The following is a 20,306-nucleotide window of genomic DNA, read 5'->3' on the forward strand; positions in this document are numbered from 1 at the left end:
GACTAGTCTTAGACTTTGGATCAGTTTTATAGCTGTGTTCCCTTGCCTGTTGGCTGTGAAAACTCTAGTTTTGTAGAATTTTTTGTCCAAATGGAGGTGCATTGATAGAAAACATACAGAAGTCATCACAAAAAAAGTAAAGAAAAGTTTATCACCCTGTGTTGAGAGTCTAGGGCCTGACCATTCTAACACACCGCTGATTCTTAAACTGTAGATTAAATTCTACGTTTTGGAAAATAATACTAGAGGAGTAAGCAACCCACCCTTCTGTGCAGCCGTTTGTATTTAGGTGCATGATAACTCCCAAGTAAATTGGATCATCAATCATCCGGCCGTAGCGAGAGCAAAAAAAAAGTCCTACATTGTAATGTCAGGGTTAGCTCCACATATGTAACTGTTTATAGGCTAATTTTGATAGAAACATGGGGAATGGAAGGGCACCAGATAACCCCCACCCTGACAGGAATACACAATCATATTCACCACTCTATCATCATATAAACTACCCCACCATTTCAATGTGCCCAGCTAATTGTCTTCCACATAGACCTAGAGAGTTATTTTTGTGGCTATAATGGTTGTGCTTACTCGCTCGTTTCTACAGTTATGGGTCCACATAATGCACGCTCTTGCCAAAGTGAAAGGGTCTTGGATGCCAAGTGTAAAAGCAAGAGACTACACAGCTCAGGTCATGGTAAACATGGCTCTCAACATCATTATGCCTGCCAGTAAGCAAGAAAGTAAGAGATTCAGCAGAAGCCTGGACATCAAACAAAGCAAGCGTCAACATCAGCACTAGATCAGAGGTCAAGCCTGTTAAAGAAGCTGCCTCAGGATGACTATGGCCCAGTAAAGCTCTGGCCAAGGGAATGTGAACTTATAGAACCACAAACAAATCATACTAAAGCCTGTGGCACATCTGGTCTTGATGTCTAATTGTTTGCCATTACCAATGTGAGCAACATATGTCACAAATATATACGTCTGCTTTTTACACACTAAAAGATCTATCACTTATTTTTAGGCTGCTCTTGAAATGAGAAGCACTGGCTGTGCTGAGTTGAGTGTTTCTAGCTAGCTAAAACTCTCCCAGGCGTATTTGAGGATGTGTGTCTAGGAGGCTAGGGGCTGTTTTTGCCAGAATTTCCCCTTAACCACAGCTCTCCATCTCCCCACATCTTCTCTCCTCCAACCCCCCGCCTGTTCCTCCTTTTATGAGCTAGACAATGTGCTCGTAATTAACAGTTTTCTAACACAGTGGTGACTGGGGTCACAATGTTTCATGCACGCATCTTCTTTGATAGGTCTCGAAGCCTAGGCTCCTGTGTTCAACCTGCAGCTTAGACTGAAGAACTCGAAGCAGCTTGGCCTTGAGTTCTGGTCTCATTTAGAAATATAGATGTGCCAAAAAATATAAGTTGACTCAAAAAAAATATTCGAATTTTTTCCCCCATTTATGTTCCATTTGATTAACACTTGTAGGGACCCCATAGCAACAAGCTTGAATCTGTAGTGCGCACTGCCAACTGTTCACTTCGGGTTGAAGGAGGAAATCAGTTTGAAATCTGTGGGCCGTAAAACAAATGTCGCAGTCGCATTTTATGCTTGAGGGCTTATTTTCCCACTTGTGCCTGAGCACAAAGGGAGAAAATCATTTTCCACCCAGGGAAATGAGAAATCTGTTTCTGTTCTCAGTTACCAAGCTGCAGAACGACAATCCTCGACACACAGAAAATGACAAAGAGAACGAATATATGGGCTGAGAGAAAATCCATATGAGACAGCGCTCCCACTCACTGTTGCGGCAAAGAGATAGGGCGAAAGACTGACGTAATTGCTGGAAAGTTTGAACTTCTCTTTATGTTTAAGTGCTCCATTAAAAGGGCCTCTCATGTCTAAATGGTATGCTAATGGCCCGTTTTCTCAGACAGGTCTTTGGCCATGGTGCTGCTTCCACTGCCCTGGGTTCCGATCCACCCTGACCATGCCAAGTTACCCTGCACACTGCCCGCTCACCTACTGTAGTGTCAAGCATACCTGATAATACTCTCGGTGTAACACTGACCTCCTGAAAGGACAAAACATTGTAAAGCTATTCATTCATTAAGCCATTCATTGGCAGAGGTGGGTTAAAAATCAACTCTAGAGGCAAAACACTGTCTGGTTTTGCTATTTCTGTTGATTAGGCTTATGATTGTGATTTCCCGAAGACAGCTCAGCATGCTCTGTTGAAGGTTTCCCAATGTGTTCACCAAGAAACATGTTCCCAGGTTTGAGAGAAAGACTTTTGGCAGTCATGTTGTTAAGTTTGAGCGTTCTATTCTCAACAACCAAAACCCTCAGACAAAATTAAGATGCATTTTTGCTGAGGTCAGGGATACATTGGCAATACATCATGCTGGGATTGTGGCATTGTGATTATGAGGTCAGACCTGGGTTATGGATCTCTGAATTAAACACATGTAATGCTTCCGCCTCGCATGCTCATTCTCCACACTACAGCACAGGTGGAACATTCCTCACTCCTGATGCGAACAAGTGAAAAGAATAAAGCGCTCGGTTAAGCAAGCACATCAGAACTTATTGACACACCGGATTTATACGGCTGTAGCCGTGTGTGTGGGTTAGGGGAAGTGTAAAGCACATGGTTCACGGCTTAGCCTCACCTTTCTACTGGCAGTGTTTAAGAAACCAAGTTACTGCAGGGAATTGAGCATTGGATTCTTCAAAGAAACAACAGATGGATAGAGGGAGAGAGTGGAAAAGAGAGAAAAAGCAAAGGAAAGGAGAGAAATGAAAAGTCCATAAGGTCAAAATGTGTGTTTCTATTTGCTCTTAAAAGAAATAATGTAAGTGAATTAGTCTGGCAGATGGCTGCTGATTCAATCTGCTCAGTCTGTTAAACAAGTCTCCTCTGGATGTCTATATTGAAGCCCAGAGCTCAGACAACCAGGATTTAATGAAGCTATCCACTTCCACTCAATCCACTCTGTTCTCCATTTCCCTAACATAGTTTTTAATCCGATTTCCCGTATCATGTTAAGGTACACACTCTTCTGGGGAATACTGAGGCCTGGTTGAAGAAAACAAAACAGCTGCCATTGAAATGTATGTAACATGAAATACATACTGTATATATATATATACACATAGCCTGTATCCTCACTTTGTTGAGGGACATTAAGCATAAGCTCCTTATGTGATACAGTTTGTATATATTTTGGATGGGAACATGAATGTAATGCACCTTAAAAAAATAAATAGACCCTGAACAACACAGATGAGAATCTTTATAAACATCTGTGCGATTCAGTGATTTATTTTTGTAATGTTTCCCTAAAATTCTTTCATCAAAACGTGGCAAACGTTTCATTTTCATTGCCGGTTGCAATTACCACTGGTACCAGTGACACCACATGCAATTAGCTCTTGTTTCATAACTTTCTAAAAGACCATTAAAGGAACACTTTGTCCCTATAGTCCTTATTAGCTTGTATGTTTTCCTCTGTGCACACTGGCGAAAGAAAGGATCCAAATTTTTGAAGTTTTTGCTAATGCGGCAGGCATTGTGCTAGCCGTCTCGTACATCACAATCTAGCCGTTAATCTCAGCCATAACTCAGCACTGCATTCTGTATACTATATACTCCAGTGCTTCTATGCTAGATATCACATTATCATGGTGTGGAACATAACAGGAAATTGTCTGTGGGCAAAAAATACATTTTTGTGTTTTTGTTTTAGGCGTTAACAATGAACCCTGCTTATTGATCCTTACACCACTGTACTATAGTACACAAAAAGGTTTTTGAATACTGAAATATTTCAAAAACAAACACAGTATCACAGTAACAGATTAGATTCTAAACTATGACTATGCAAATGTGTGATGTTGACCATGATAACTGCTTTGTACAAAAGGTCAGTGTTTTTCCTCATGCCTAATCGCATACGTTCAGACAACACACAGATGGATTTTATCTGAAGTAGATTGTACGGATCTGCAATATTTCTTTTTCTTCTATCACGTTAGTTGTATAACTTGATTTGAAGCATTCTTACTGGTGGTCTCAGACGGTTGTATTTAAACAGTGTTGCCCTGTGACAGCGGCACACAACCGCTAACTTCACACAGGAACGGCATCAATAAACCACAGGAGAGCATCTTAGGGTCTACCTTCCTATAATCACATCCCAAATGGTATTAATATAAACATGCTGTAGCCTATTTAATCTGTTGCAGGGTGAGTTAGTTGTCTTTTTCATGACCATTCTTTACCTTTCCAGTCATTGAAGTACAAAAGATGTCCCCTTGAGGGAACCACCCCAGTGAGAAGGGATGGTACAGTTTAGCAAAACCCTGGATTTGGTTGGTTCTGAGAGGGTATGGAAGCAATTTATAACACGGTTGTCCCGGGTGTTTTACTTTCTGACCAGAGGAGGGCACTGCGGCTGCAAAATGTTGAGCTTTGAGGGGGGGAAATCAGTTCATGGACTTGTCTAATCTCAAAAAGAGGAAACTTCGGTGTTTTTTTTTTCTCGAGGATGGCACAAAAATAGTTTGACTCAGCAAGTACGGTCGAGTTTTTCTAAGAAATCCCGCAAGCCACTTTTTTTTCTCTTTTTTTTCTTTCCAAGCAGGTTTCATTAGTGCATATGTACAGATGTGCTGCTAAACATAGCATACTACTGGAGGGCCAAAAAGAAAAATAAAGAATCAATATGTGGTATTAAAAAGTAGAACATTCACTGTCGTTTTCACTGTCGTTTATATATATATATATTATATCTCTATATATTAACCTTTAATTTTGTATTACACCCGTATATAATCCCCCGTATTAATAAATCAACAAACAAACAAATAAACATAAACATTTAAATAAATAAATAAATAAATAAATAAATAAATAAGAACTGGAAACTTTTTGAGATACCAAACATCCTCCGGAGAGCCAGTAGGAGTGTGGAGCGCAGCTTTTTTGGGGGCTGGGTTGTGTGTGTGTGTGTGTGTGTGTGTGCGTGCGCGTGTCTAATTTGTGTGTGTGTGTGTGTGTGTGTGTGTGTGTGTGTGTGTGTGTGTGCGGGCGTGCGGCGCGCGCGCGCGCAACTTCTCAGAGTGTACGCGCAAACTTTACCCGCGCACCTCCAGAAGTTTCTCCTCGTGCGTCTGTGTGTCTTTCTGAACTTCTCCAACGGAGGATTTGCTGCTCGGATCAACTCAATGGAAAAGTTTTTTCTATGTGCTAAGGAGACTAATTAAGACGCGTCTTTTTGAATTTGTTCACTCGCACGTACATACGAACGCACGCGCAAAAAAAGAGGAATATTATACCCGTTAGAGTTTGATGTTGCCGGATTTCGACTGCGCACCTATGCCCGGGTCAGCGGTATGAGATGCGGATGAATGGAGATTTAAACTTTTGTTGAGTGAAGTCCACGCGTCTTGGAGGAGTTTTTGGATAACTTGCGGAGAATTCGTTTTAAATTGAATTCGATTTGTAATTTTTTATTTTTTTTATTCATTATTCTTTTTTTTACGGGACGGAACCGATTTTGGAACAGACACCGGATATTTTCTAAAAAAAAAAAAAAACAAACGATTTTTCCCCCATCTTTTTCTTGCCCCTTGCGAACCCCAGCTGTGGGTACGATGGCACCGGGTGCGCGCGACATGCGCCCGGGTCTCCAGCGCGGCTTCTTATTGGCTCTGCTGTGCGGCTTGCTGTGCCTGGTCGCGACGCGCGCGTGTCCGCACAAGTGCAGCTGCTCGGGCTCGCACGTAGACTGCCAGGCGCAGGGCTTCAAGAGTGTACCGAGGGGCATTCCGAGAAACACCGAGCGTCTGTGAGTAGCGCCATGGATGCACAGCACTGCTTTGCACGCCCGTCCGTATCGCACGCGCGTTCCTGGAGCAGCCTGCGCATGCTTTTTCTTCTTCTTCTTTTTTATTTTCATTCTCATGTTCATGCTCATGTGCATTCAAATAGTTGATCAAACATCCCACATTGCAACTAAGCAAAAGTCCTTAGTATGCTTAGTGTGTGTGTCTCAATACACTACATGCGCAACACAATTCACTATAATATTGCAATACTGTGTACTGAACGATGCACAGAATCCTACATGCAATATCACACCTATCCCAGGTATAGTCACTGTCGCATCCTGCATTGATTATCCTTGTTGCATTAGATAAATAGATCCATTTATCCATCTTATCAATTATTATAATTATTTAAATGCATCAGAATAAATCTTGCACTCAGGTCATGCATGTTGATTCATTCAGAGTCAGTTAATTTAGTGCTAACAAACAGTAAAACAGAGGTTACAGTAAATCGGCCAAAAGACAGAAATAAACTGCTCTTTCTAAATCACCAGGCAAAGCTGATGTGATTAAACGCAACAAGATGTGCAATCATCTCACTAATAAAATCAGCAATGATTTAGGAGCAAAATGAAGACGAACTGCTATTATTTGTCTATGTGATGAAATAGATTACTGTTAGTAAGTGAGAAAATATAATTAACTAGTACATGGGAACATGATTTTATGAATGCTGGTAGACATGTATATAACATGTCATGTGATTTTATGTAAAGTGACATACAAACACTACAGGCTTTGAGTTGAGTGTGTAGTGTAGTAGTTGGGTTCTCTATAGGGATCTATTAGAGGAGATGTGAAGACTGGATAACCTGTTACACTACTGAATGCAGGGTAAAGAAATATAGACCAGCATGACAACCTTCTTTAAAAAAAAAAAAAAGAAGATTGAACAGAAAAGTCAGAGCTTGTGAAGTCTATAAACACAGTGGAGGAGATGGATAGATTTATGAGAACTCAAAATGTGTTTGTGTGCATGTGGGTGTGTGATTTGCCATTTATATAGCCTATCATAGCCTTGGCAATGTTAGTACAACAAAAGCCAAAACGGCAATGAGTACAAAATAATGACATATTGTGCAGCCCCAAGAGTCCAGCTGGATACACATGAACACTGTGCGAACGCTGATTTCATTCAGAGTTATACTAACAGTGTGGGTTTGGCCGAGAGACGATAACATTTTTTTAAGAGAAAATTTTCATTAAAATGTGATTAATAAATGAATATTATTTACAATTGCGGTTCTGTTCATATTTTTCCCTCAAAATACAGCCCAGGAACTAACAGCTTCATGCTGATGTGCTGTAACTTGTGAAATCTATTGCAGTTATTCAAGCGTTTCAAACACGATGTGGCCTTTCAGGACTTTTTTTTTCTTAGTGGTCAGATGTAGAGCGTTAAACAGTTTGCTTTGGCATTAGCTGAAGCCGTTGTGATATATGCATGCGTTTACAGCGCTCTCAACTGTAACTTGAATGCTGTAGTGTTATAAGTCTGAGGGATATTTTGTCTACACATCTAGTTCTGTTTCTCTCATGTCACTAGCAAGTTTATACTACAGGTTTATTATATATAATATATAAACAAAAGTAATTATATTTACTGACATACATGCAAACAGCATAATGAGTAGGAGATGTACGTGCCATGATACATAATTTTGCTAGCATTCATATCTTTTTTTTTTTGAATATACAAATAATTTTGCTTTAAAATTCTGTAATGTTTAAAGATTCTATCATCAAATATCCTTAATCAAGTTTTCAAAAAACTTTAAAATGATATTGCAATTTTTTTATCCCTGATTTTGTAAACATTTATTTTATTTTTTATACATTTCAATTTTATCCATCAAATTAAAAGGCTATTTTCTGTGAATGCATCATGAAATACATCACAATTTTAACCGCAGGGTTTTTTGACCTGTGTAACCTGTGTAAAGTCCACGTGAAGCGATATACATGTAGTTGAATTTATTTTCACAGTAGGGTGTTTAATTGTTTACTTGATCAGGTTTGGGTCTTGGTGAAACACCTTAAAACTTGACTGAATATTCCCGAATTTGTCCGTAAGGCTGTGTTAATGATGTCTTGTATGTTGTAAGATTAAGAAACTAGTTTGTGAAGTGAAAAGTGAAAGAGGCCTTGAGTTGAAGCCAATCTATAAAGTATGGTTTCATGAGCTTTTAAAGTCCAGGTGTGGGCTACATCTCTTTTGGGGGTGATTTACACATGGCCGCTGGTCCTGTAACACCCTGCAGTGTTGACAGAAGTGTAATGAGGCTGTCTCATGAACACGTTTAGTGGATAGCTGATGGATGTTTACTCTAAAATGTTACCTTTTGTTGAGAGCATATATGATTTCTCACTCAGTGATTGGGGGTCTGTCCATCAAACACACCCACACACATATTCTGTTATTCTTTCTCACACACACATGTGTGCGCACTCTCACTTGCACATGTGTGCATGCAGTTGCACACAAACACACACACACACACACACACACACACACACACACACACACACACACACACACACACACACACACAGGCTGACTGACAGTTTACACAGTGGCCAGTCGCTTTCGCTCTTCGCACTTCAGAAGCACAATGTGGCACATTGTGGCTGGCGCAGCACGCTGCTGGCTTTCATCAGAAGTCCACACTAAAATGAGAGAGATCGAAAGAATGAGCCAAATGCCATTCCCGGTCCCTTTACACCCCCTGCATGCCTCAGTGTATTTCACGAAGAAGAAGGAGTGGGAATGGCATCCTCTCTTTCTGAAACTATAAGCAGGTTCTCGAATGGGCTCAGATGTTCACACAGCCAAAAATGGGCATCTGTATCTGTTTCTCCAAAGATTTTAATGTTTTTTTTACAGATCACCGAGCTGGACAAAACATAAATAAGTGGACACTCAAATGTGTTACATTTTTTACATAATGGATAGATATATCCAAATAAGTTTTAATCTTTCAAAAATCGTGTTGTCACAACACATCTTGAGTTAAATAAAAATAAATTGCATTCTTCTATTTTGGTCAGGAGTAGGTGCAGCTCAGAGGCATGAGAAGCACGTGTGTGTGTGTGTATTTGTAGTGCTGAGGTTTAAACTAACAGCCGCTTGGTCTGGAGACTGGGTTTGTGGTCTTCAGGGTCCTCCTAAACCAAGCACAACATAAGAGCAGCATGTGTGAATTCTGCGCATGGGTGAACGTCTGTAGTGATGCCTGCCAGGCAGCTGCTGACTCTGCTGGCGGGCATGGACTTCTGGGAAACATCAGGAACCAAACGTCTTTGCCAGGACTGGCAGTAAGGATTGTATGCTTTTCACGAAAGATTTGGCTGGAGAGCAACAAGTCAAATTCACTGATGCCCTTGATAGGGTCTGAGTAAAAAAGGAGGGATATTGAGGTCTGTACAGGCCTCCAAGTGTGTGTCATGCTTTAGTCCAAGACTGGGTTTGATCGTGTGCATGCATCGCGGCAGTCTCAGGTTAACGAGGGCCTGCTTTTGTTATGGGAGCTTTGTCACCAAAGCAACATGTCAAAACCCAGACTTTGCCTTTTTTAGCCTAGCCGGATGCGATACATTTATCCAGACTACACACACATGATACATCTTGGCATGTTCTACCATTCTCACAGTAACAGAAGCTAAATTAGGGCCCCCAACACAGTGGTTTGCATCTAGCAACCTATTAAACAAAAGGATCAAGCCGGAATTTCTTTGTAATCCATCAGGATGCAGCCACGCCCGAGTGGTTTGAATTCGGAGCAGCCTCCGAATTGTCCTCATCAGATCCAGGAGCTGACCCTTTCAGCTTTGATGAGATTTACATGAGCCATCCGTTGAACCAGGAGCTGGCCTGGTTTTAAACAAGTCTCCTGCTGAATAAACAGAAGCTGTGGAGATCTGGCAGGGCTGCCATTCTTAAATATGGTCAGGATGCTCAGGGTTTATTTTGTTTCGGCTGTTCCCCCCATGCGATGACGTCCATAGACGAATGCTACACTCACTTTATTTGTTCCTATTGGTATTTCTTGCTTTGTTCTTGGTTTGTTTTTGGCTGCTCCCATGGTGCTGGGATATGGATGGGTCCTGTGAGGCTTTGCTGTCATTTATGTCTTTTGCAAAGAAGCCTTGAAAATGCCTTGTCACTCCTCAACCATTTGTTTCTGCTGAATTTAAGAATTTGTAGACAAACAAACGTTTGGACGTCTGAGCTATCATTTGCCAGTGTTTGTGGAAATAAACGAACTTGAGAGTAAACAGACACAAAGAAAATATGAAACAATTCATTTTTTTCTGGTCTGCTTAATGTACTGAGAGCGACCTTTTGCCAGGAATGCAGTTACATGATATGGGAATGATAATATTTACTAAACAAAAGTCTCCCTGAGACAGACCTCACCCAGATACAATGAGAAGTATAACCTTTTACTGACACATTCCCTCTTGTGCAGTATCTGCCAAAAGTTCTGATGATGTAGATACTTTTCCCTTTGGTCTGTGATGTGATCTCTAACGGCAATGAATTAAAAGGGGTTCCAGCATGGTGACTTTTCTCAGAAATGCTCTCTGTAGTCATCAGATCTGGTTTGTAATGAACATGTCAGCAACTCTGTCTGACATCTGATCCTACAACAGGAGCTAATTCAGTTAGATTTTATTTGAACACTAATTACTAGACTTCTCAGCCTGTTTTACCATTTATTTACCACGATGAAGGCCAAAGCAAAAAGTTTGCGGGAGATGGTCTTGGATTTGAAGTGAAGATCTGCTAAATTTGAAACTCAAACCAAATTTTGCCACTGATGGTGTAGACAACAGTGAGGCTGTGCAGAGCTGTCATAGTTATTGTAGTGTCCTTAAGAACTTATGCCCGGTGGAGACGTGTGGTGACCACATGACAGTCTGCTGCTGGCAGATGAAAGACTTGAAGGCTGATCTTTTATTCCGTCTATGGTGGGGGTCATAAACTACTATTTGATCTTGCATAAGTGCGAACAAACAAGACAAACAGGGTGTTGTGAATGAAGGAGAGCTTTGCATTAGGTGTTCAACTCTGCAACAATGAGATAATACGATAAGGATTGCATTAGCAGCACAAGTTTACATTAACTCTTTTATATCTAATATAAACTGTTGCTGTAATGCATCATGGAGAGGTTGCAGAAATGAAATGAAATGTAACTGATTCATTAAAGGTAGAGAGTATCTGTGTCTAATGTTTAATTGTTCTAATATTCATGTATGTAATCATTATTTAGAGCGGAAGTAGTTTCGACCTGATGGTTATACAACAGGAACACACTTTTAGAATCTTTCAAGAAGCTGTGGTGCAGTGGTGTCGCTAGTTAATATGGCCTCCTTTAAGTGACTTTTCATTACAATGCCTGTATGATTTTCTAGGAAGATCCTCTTTCAATAACGACAGAGAATTTTCATTTCAAAAATAATAACCATCACAGTGGAAGTATAAGGTAATATACTTAAAATGTATTGAATTTAACTTCAGCAGAGATAATGTATGCTTTGTAGACAGCACATAGTCAGTCCTGGCTATATAGAGAGACTGATCTGTAAAGAAATATGTGTGCACTACTGTTAACTTGTTTTGTATTCAAAAAGAAGAAAAATCTGCTTTGACTTCTTTGTCCAGTGCCAAGACCGTTTGAGCTAGTTTCAAGTCTTTTTGTATTTCTGTGTTCTAGAGATGTTTGTTGGAGTGGGTTTTTTTTTTTTTGTTTAAACTTGGCAACCCCTGGCTGTGAGGTTCACACTCTGACTTCCACAATCTGCATGGAAGTAGAAACCTTTTTTATTTTCCAGTGGGATCCCAGTCCCCATGCACATAACTCACTGTGAGTCTCAATATGGTCAAAGTAAGTCTCAATATGAAGATACACATGAGTGTAATGTTTATTTAGATTATTCATTTAGAAGCTGTCATCACTTTTTCCGAATATTATATTTGTATTTGGTTATATACTCAGTAGACATCACACTGAAAAATTGTTGATCTAAATTCTTATCGGTTACTTTTACATGTGTTTTTCTATGTCCCATTTGCATTTTTAGTTGGGTCGACTCAATTGTTTTAAAAAAGGAGTAGGAAGGTACAATAAGCAGAAATGACTGTACATCTGACCTTCTATTTTTTTGTCTTTTAAATCAAATAAGTACACGAAGCCGAAACGACTAGGGGTAATTAAATTACTAAAATCATTTGAGTGAACCCAACTGTACATGGTTTAGAATGCGGTCGTCTCGCATGCTGCCAGAGACTGAATATTCCACAGATGAAAACCACCCGGGCCGGGGCAGTCCAAACTCAAGAAGAGCAACTCAATTAGGATTTCAACCAGCGTTTTGAAGCTTTGCGGAGGAAATGGAGCATACCTATCTGCTTCTCGTGGACCCAGACACGTTGGCTTAAGAGAAAATAACAGGAGATTGCGGCGGGAAGTGCTTTGTGAAGTGAGGGATTGTGTAGAGGGACACGAAGCTGCTTCTGTGTTTTCATAAACATTCTTCTGCCGTGACTTTAAGGGTTTAAGGAATCTTGAGGATGAATCACCTTCTTACCGCAGCTTGATTCACGAAGCAACTCACATTTCCACATTGCTTGCCTTTTTATATACTGTAACTGCTGTGTGAGATCTGAAGCAAATTCTGTGCAGTCATGCTGCATGCAGGCTTACGGTGGCTTACAGTTTGCCTGTTGGTTTAATAACCTCGAGTGGGTGGTGAGCCTCAGGGGGAAACACACTGTTAGTTCAGAGCACCTGCCATTCAAAATGTCACTTTATCCCTTTTACAACAATACGAGGGAGAACAAAAGACAGTGGGGGGGCCAGCTTTATCTCTGACCCCCCAGCTTGTCAAAGTGACTTTAGGATTCAGTTGTGGCACTTCTTACTTAACTCCCTAGGCTGTTGAACATATAGGGTAGCCTAGTGACAGAGAGAAGGATGGTTGGATTAGCAGAGAGGGCAGTTTAAAAACAGAGGCAGAAAAGATAACGTGTTTAGATTCATCACTCTGAGCTGGTAAGAAATGAATGGACAGGACAGGAATGGCAAATAATAGGACTTAACTCAGAGCTTTTCTGTTTAAATCATTGGCTTAACACATTACCACTTGCAGAAATGCATTTCTTTTTCTGTTAGTTTGAGTTCCAACACATTATTCATAATAGTGAACAATATTCGTCTATGTTTTGACTTATAACTGAATCACGCACTGGGAATTACAGGCGTTAAGATTAACAGGAATGATGCCAGAAATAAACGTGGATTTAAAGTGAGAAATTGTTTTAGATCAGGCCCTAAATCAGTCATTTGTGTAACACGTTAGCTTAAATGTATTCTTCAAAACACCCCTTATGGCTAAAACGTTAGAATACCAATTATCCAAAATGCACACTTTTCTCATGAACAAAAAATGACGGATAGGCCCACGTCCAGCGTTTCCATTCATGAGCCCTTTCCTGAGCAGCTCATGTGTTTTGTTAAACCTACATTGCAAGATGTCGTTCTGGTGCATTTGAGAAAGGCAGATCCATTTTTGGCATGGCTCATGTAGAATATAGATGTATAAGGGAAGAGAAATTGCAGAGGAATGTGCTGTGAGAATGAAAGAGAGAGAGAGAGAGTGAGAGAGAGAGAGAAGGGAGATTTGGTTAGTGCATGCCGTGTCTCTACAGTGCCTGTACACTATAATATATCTACAATATGGCTCATATTAGTGCCCCTGATGTGCATTTTGTGGAGAAGGGGAAGTCTTTTGAAATTCAATATGCCCTTAAATCAGATTTATAAATGTTTATTTATATTAAGTGAACCACACTGGGCCAAGTGGAGATTGGCCTGTGTGCGTATATGTATTTGTCTGTGCATATACTGTATGTGTGTGTGTGTGTGTGTGTGTGTGTGTGTGTGTGTGTGTGCTTCAGCCTCAAACCCCTACAGTGTGGTCTACAGGAACTTCAGTGCTACATATTTTTTGGAGGGCTGAGCATGACTTTATCTTCAGTATATACATTAGTAGATACAGTACAAATATAGATAAGGTAATAGCCTGGAAATAAGATAACTACTGGCCTCCCGAGGCCGATTTCTTAGATGTATCAAGAGCGATATATTTATATAGTCTCTTTTTTCCCTAATACTCTGAGCTTTCTTTGCATTTCAGCTTACATCCTTCTGCAATGGCTAAACACAGAATTGACTGACAAATCATCTGGCTTGTTTTTGCGGCCTGTAATTAAAAACAAGAGCAATATGATTGATGCCATGTAGGTCTGTTTGAATGCTGCAGATCACTGGTGGATGACGGGTGGAACAGATCGTTCTGTTTTTGTGTTTTTCGTACAGCGTGTTAGTGTGCGTGACTCAGTGTGGCTTTGCACTGGAACTGCAGATGGGTGCATCAATCCTGAATATTGATCTGTATTGGTCCTGACATTTTTTAATGGAATCAAGAAGAAAAAGCACATTTTATATATCTTTATATATATATATATATATATATATATATATATATATATATATATATATATATATATATATATAAATACAGTATATATAAATATATATATATATATATATATATATATATATATATATATATATATATATATATATATATATATATATATATATTTTCTTTTTTTTTTTTTTTTTTTTGTTTTCTTCAGGCATGGAAACCAGTTACTATTACAGTGCCATAGTTATGTAGCTGGAAAGTGGACAGTTTGAAGAGATGCATGGTTACACTGTTTTTGTTTATAAGTTGTTCAGAATAAACAACTGCACAGCTCGGCTCTGATCTTTCTCAGCTATGCCATATAATCCATCCAAATTTTGTTATTTTCTCCTGTATAGTTAGCATACACTATCCTGAGTATTTATTGTTCTGTTTAGTTATTGTACAGATTGTTACTTGTCTGACAATATCACGTATTTATCTTAATGCTGTTCTGTAAACCTGGCACTGTATTATTTATTGTATGTTGCATAACGGGCTGGGATGACAAAGCCTACAAAGCGATGACTGGCTGTTCATTGCAGGACAGCACACAAGCACGCAGATGCACACACACACACACACACACACACACACACACACACACACACACACATTTATTCCTACGGGGTATTTGTATTTCGTTACATAGAAATTGTTTGATTTAATTTGTTTAGACAGCCTTAGTTTTAAAAAATCAAAAGATTCACCAGTATTTATTACCAATATTACTTAGAGGAAATGAAATAAGGAAATTATATTAGCAGTGTTTAATGAGAAGCAAAGTGGCTTAGTGGATCTTCCTTTAACAGGGTGCTTATGATGGCCGAAAATGAGCGCTCAGTCTTGGGCAGCTCTTTCAGAACTTGACCTCGACAGCCTTGATGTCTCCTGAAAGACTCACAGCATCCAAATACAAAAGTCTTGAGACATCTGGATGTTTAAAGAGTCTAAGAGCATATGACTCAGTGAACTGAGATTAAAGTATTCTTGTGATAATTGTGATGCTCTAATGATGTGATGATCTAATCTGTCCCCCACTCTTTTTTTTAACAGAGACCTGGACAGGAATAACATTACAAGGATCACCAAGGTGGACTTCTCTGGACTCAAAAACCTCCGTGTTCTGTAAGTTTTTTTTCCTAGGCTTAAAAATCTATTCAGTTCCGAAGCGTGAATTTGTCAAAACCTTGCACGTGTTTCACTTGTGGCACAGGAAAGGATTAATATAGCACACATCATAATAAAACATAGTGACATTTAATCTGAGTCAATCCGACACATTCAACACGACCTTCACCGAGCGGGAAGTCGCTGTATCGTGTTCAGTCAGGCTTCAAACCAAGTCTGAGAGACACGGAAGTGAGCATTTTACACATCGGCTAAACTGAACTAAAATAAACAGCTTACAGCTGGTCGTGCCGTGCCACGCGTCATGCTCGAACTAGTGTAGTAGGCAGCACGGTGCTCAAAGAAAAATCAAATCACTGTTCTTTGTGTTGTTTAACAACTGAGCAAAGGCATGTAGTGTAGCATTTAGGTAAAAAATAAACATGAAAAAAAGAGAAATGAATGAATGACGACAAGTGGCAGCTGCCATGGTGTATCTTTAAAGACAGCTCTGTACTGAACCCCAAGAAACCAACCAGTACGGAACACATCTGATAAGAGCATGCAGGTTTCACTGCTGAAAACTTAAAGGGTAAAGCCTGGTGTGCAGACCCAGCGTCTCCCATAAGACTTGTGCCTAGTTAGCGCTAAAGGCAAGAACAACACAACGTACTCTTTAAATACCATGTGTGTTAGCTCAGGCTCTGATGGTGAAAGTCCTCGTCTCCCCCTTTCCACTTTTTTTTTCATCCCTGTGAAGCTTAGGTGTTTGCCTGTGTCCCATATGTTTCTAGAGAATACTTCAAAACCGTTGAGGGCGAGTGGCTGAGAATTGATGCAAAAGAAACATGTAGTATTTCTCACTGCTCACCAAAGCCCATCTGGAGCGAATTGAATAAAATGACTTTTAATGCCAATACATAAAAGCAGCAGGCAACTTATCCCCCATTTGTATTGAAAAAAAAAGCTGAAATATTTTTTAGTTCTTAAGATATAATATGCATTTCTTATCAGAACAGAATGCAGTTGTTGCAGGTGACTGAAGTTAATTAATTGTCATTTTCTTCCTATCTGGTGCATAAATAATTTTTTTTCTTACATAAGACTAGCCCTAAAAATCTAGCTCATATTGTCTCTACCTACCGTGTCATCTTGTTCTGGCTTGTGTATAAACATTTCCTTTATAAGGCCAAAGCAAAGCTTTAAATTAGAGGCTCGGGATATTTTAGTCCAGCGTTGCCCGATTTCCCATATAGCTGTGCTAGAGTATCAGTCAGTGGCAGACTGCTGGGGTTTCCCATGCACGTCACGGCATGTTGGCTCTAATTCAGACGGACGCAAATCTAAACAAGAATTGGCTATAGAGATGTAGTGCCTTTGTAATGCATCTGGAAATCTTTAGGGGCCCTGAAACATGACATGGTGTTCGGAGTAGAGGGGCAAACCCAACCTACATGCCAAGACCTCACAGTCAAAGTTTGACATCATGAGCACGTTCCTGTCACGTCCGACAATCTATCCGTTACAATCAGAGATTGAATTCAAGATCCTGATGGAATGGAGATAAGCTTATCACTGGATGTTGTGACAAAACAAAGTCATGCAGGGCCATTTTTCCCCCCAATTGTCTTTTTTTTTAACTCAGGTAATTATTGTGTTGTTGCTGTGGAATGGATTGGATAATGAAGCTGTTCTTCCTCTACAGGCATTTGGAGAACAATCAGATCAGTGTGATTGAAAGAGGAGCTTTCCAGGACCTCAAACAGCTTGAGAGGCTGTAAGTATAAGTGTGATACTCTTAATACACACATCATTTATAAGCAACACAAATTTAACTAAGCAAGAGTTTATTTTTAGTAAAAAAAAAAAGAAATGACAGATTCCTGAAGGACCTTGTCCTGTGTGGAAAATCTAAAAATACACCCAGATATTTCTAAAGCTTTGAACTTTTGAGGTGACTTTAATAACTTCCATTTTCAAGTGCAAAAAAAAAAAAGACATCATCCTCATTTGCTCCCTGCCATGAGGCAGACTTCCATTTGCTCTCTCCTGGTGAGAATCCTAACACCTCAGAGAGAAAATGACCACCAGGTCAAACCAAACAGCCAGGCCATTTCTACAGATGGACAAGGTCAGGGAAAGCTACACAGCTGTCCGAGGACTGGCTTGTCAGCGATTTTCTGAGTTTGCTTGTGAATTGTTTGGGCTTTTCTCTTGCCTGTGAAATTGCGTAAGGCTCCGTCGGAATTCGAGCAAAACCGTTACTCATCATCAGTGTGGTTAGAAAAAGTAAGTCAGAACACTATTTGCTCTCGACGTGTGAGTTTGTTGACCACCCCTGAAAACACTTAGTGCTCATCTGCTTCCTAGCTCATGTGTTTGCCTTGGTTTTACGCCGCACATTCCTCCGCCTGTCACACACGTTAGGAATTTCACAGTTTTCTTGTTACAGCATTGCGCTTCCTCACTGAACAATTCGCTGGTGACTTATGTCCATAACCATCAAAGCCATTCATGTCTGCCAGCTTCATTTATTAACTCTTTTATGTTTGAATGTGTATGTGGGCCAAATTAGACATAAAAAGGCATTGTACATGCATTAAATTTATACATATAAATTTCCCTCAATTTGTGTGTTGTGTTTTTAATTTGTCTGTTGAAATAACTAATGCATTAAACTTGACAGCATAGTCTGGATATAAAATTTGAGTAAATTGCCAGTTATGCAATTTTAAGCCTATCAGTTGTGGTTCACATTATTGGATCTCCTTATATATACATTTGCGTGAACTCAGGAGCTCTCATTGGAATTTTTTTAAAAAAAATCTTTATGAAAACCACCTTTTTTGTGCAAATGCTCCTGCAAATGATTTATGAATAATAAAAAAAAGTTTGCATTCGGTTTGAAAAATGAGGCCCTGTGATTGTATTTGAAGTAGCCTTTATTCATATGAAAAACTAATACGATGCTGGTAAAGTGCTGGAACATCAGTGTTCATTTGTATCCTCAGAAGAAAATTTCTTGGACAGCCTAAACTGAGCGACGTCATTTTTTTAAGGTTGTGCGGTTTTTGATTGCATATTTTATGCAGGTTTTCAATTTATGGGCCAGAATTGCAGTTTGGCAAGAATCTAACATTGACATTGGGCAAACCTTTTTTGGCATCAAAGACTGCTTTAAATTTGTCTCTCTAACCCTAAAAGGCTCTGCGATCACAACACTGTCTCACTTACTCAGGCCTAAATCTGGTACGTGGGGGGTTAAGATTTAAGGGACTGTGTCGAAAGCTGATACGATTTAGAGAATCCCTTTTACTTAGCGTGTGCTGATGTCACGACACTGGACCGAGTAAAATATTGTACAGATGCCAGAACCATTCCTCCAACGCATGCCTTTATCCTGGTCCTATGACCTCTGGGGTCACTATTATCCCCTCATCCTCTGATTCAAACCCTCTGTAACGGTCGTCTAATGAAAGCCCTGAATCTGGGAAGGCTCATGTGATGGATAATGGCTTTTTATGGCTTGCTGCAGGAGATAACCTGGGCCATCTTCTTTGGAACACATCCCATTTCCCAGTGGCCTAAGCGCAGCTGTGATCCCTGACCCCATGATGCTGCCGTGGGCCAGTTTCCGTGGTCCTGGGCTCATCGGCAGGGTTGACCTGGATGATTGCTCTAATCATGAAGATTGATTGGGCTGTCTGAGAGTCGTTTATATTTGCCCTGTCTTCCCATTGATCTCTGTTTTCTGTACTAGGGCAGATGTTTGTGTGTATCCGCTCTCTGTCAGTGCACAACGTCAAACAGTCCTGAGCGCTGTCTGTGCCTCTCATGCTTCTTTTCCATCTTAAGCACGCTCATGTTCCATCAGTCATTCCACAAAACCAAAAACCACCCCCCTCACACACACAGATCTATGTTTTCTCAAAGGTCATTCCCACACTGTTGCTCTGGGCCTTTAATGTTCATCTTGCATTACATTTCTCGTTTGTTTTGACCATGCTGACTCTCTTCCTTTTCTTGCCCTCTGCCTCACTCTTTCTCTTGTTCTTTCCCCTCGCAGGCGGCTGAACCGGAACCGGCTGCAGGTTCTGCCGGAGCTGCTATTCCAGTCCACACCCAAGCTGGGTCGCCTGTAAGTCTATGTTTCTTTGATATTCTAGCTAAAAAAAGACAAATCAAAACAGCGGTCAAACTTCTTCCCTGCTGTCTTAATTTGGATCATTGTCCTGGGAGGGAGCTCAGTCAAATATTTGCCTTTCTCCACAATGCTGTTTAAAGAGGACGTCATCAGAACAGGGTTTTGTTATTTGCTGTGGTTTTCCTACTCCAGATGTGGCTTTTTATACAGGCCAAGGGCCCGGGTAGGCGTAACGCGACCCGGCTCCACTCTATGTTACTCACAGTGTGGTGAAGGTGTGTTACAGGGAATGTTTTCCTTGGACCGACTGGATTCCTGTTGCAGAATTTAATTTCCTAACTCCGGCTTGGTGCAAGGGGGCCAGGCAACACCAAGTTTCTTGGCGTAGCTGCCAAGGAAGTCTTTATTTACAAATTTACGATCCTCACTGAAGAGAAGCATCTCAGGTTAGCCTTAAGTCAGAGCAGGGGTTATGTTTTGTAAGTGTTGACTTTGGGGTGCTCTGTATTAATTGAGGTATATGTGACATGTGAGGCACTCTTGGGCTTTTCAAGGCTCTCCAGAAACTGCTCTGATAAGTGCTTTTTTCCAGAGGTCATGTTGTCCGTTTTGCCGGCTACTGCTAAGA

At 40.3% G+C, this 20,306-nt stretch overlaps 1 protein-coding gene across 1 annotated transcript in view; it reads left to right on the forward strand.

The window, feature by feature from the left end:
• Positions 1 to 5,065: 5,065 nt before the first annotated feature.
• The window catches only part of slit3 (slit homolog 3 (Drosophila)), a 160,424-nt gene continuing 145,183 nt past the window's right edge, over positions 5,066 to 20,306 (forward strand). Inside the window, exons 1-4 of the mRNA XM_046849526.1 lie at positions 5,066 to 5,846; positions 15,481 to 15,552; positions 17,240 to 17,311; positions 19,601 to 19,672. Coding sequence (XP_046705482.1) covers positions 5,653 to 5,846; positions 15,481 to 15,552; positions 17,240 to 17,311; positions 19,601 to 19,672 — 410 coding nt within the window. The 5' untranslated portion in view covers positions 5,066 to 5,652. The remainder of the gene's footprint in view (positions 5,847 to 15,480; positions 15,553 to 17,239; positions 17,312 to 19,600; positions 19,673 to 20,306) is intronic.

The sequence above is a fragment of the Silurus meridionalis genome, chromosome 5 (assembly GCF_014805685.1).
Source record: "Silurus meridionalis isolate SWU-2019-XX chromosome 5, ASM1480568v1, whole genome shotgun sequence".
Lineage (NCBI taxonomy): Eukaryota > Metazoa > Chordata > Actinopteri > Siluriformes > Siluridae > Silurus > Silurus meridionalis.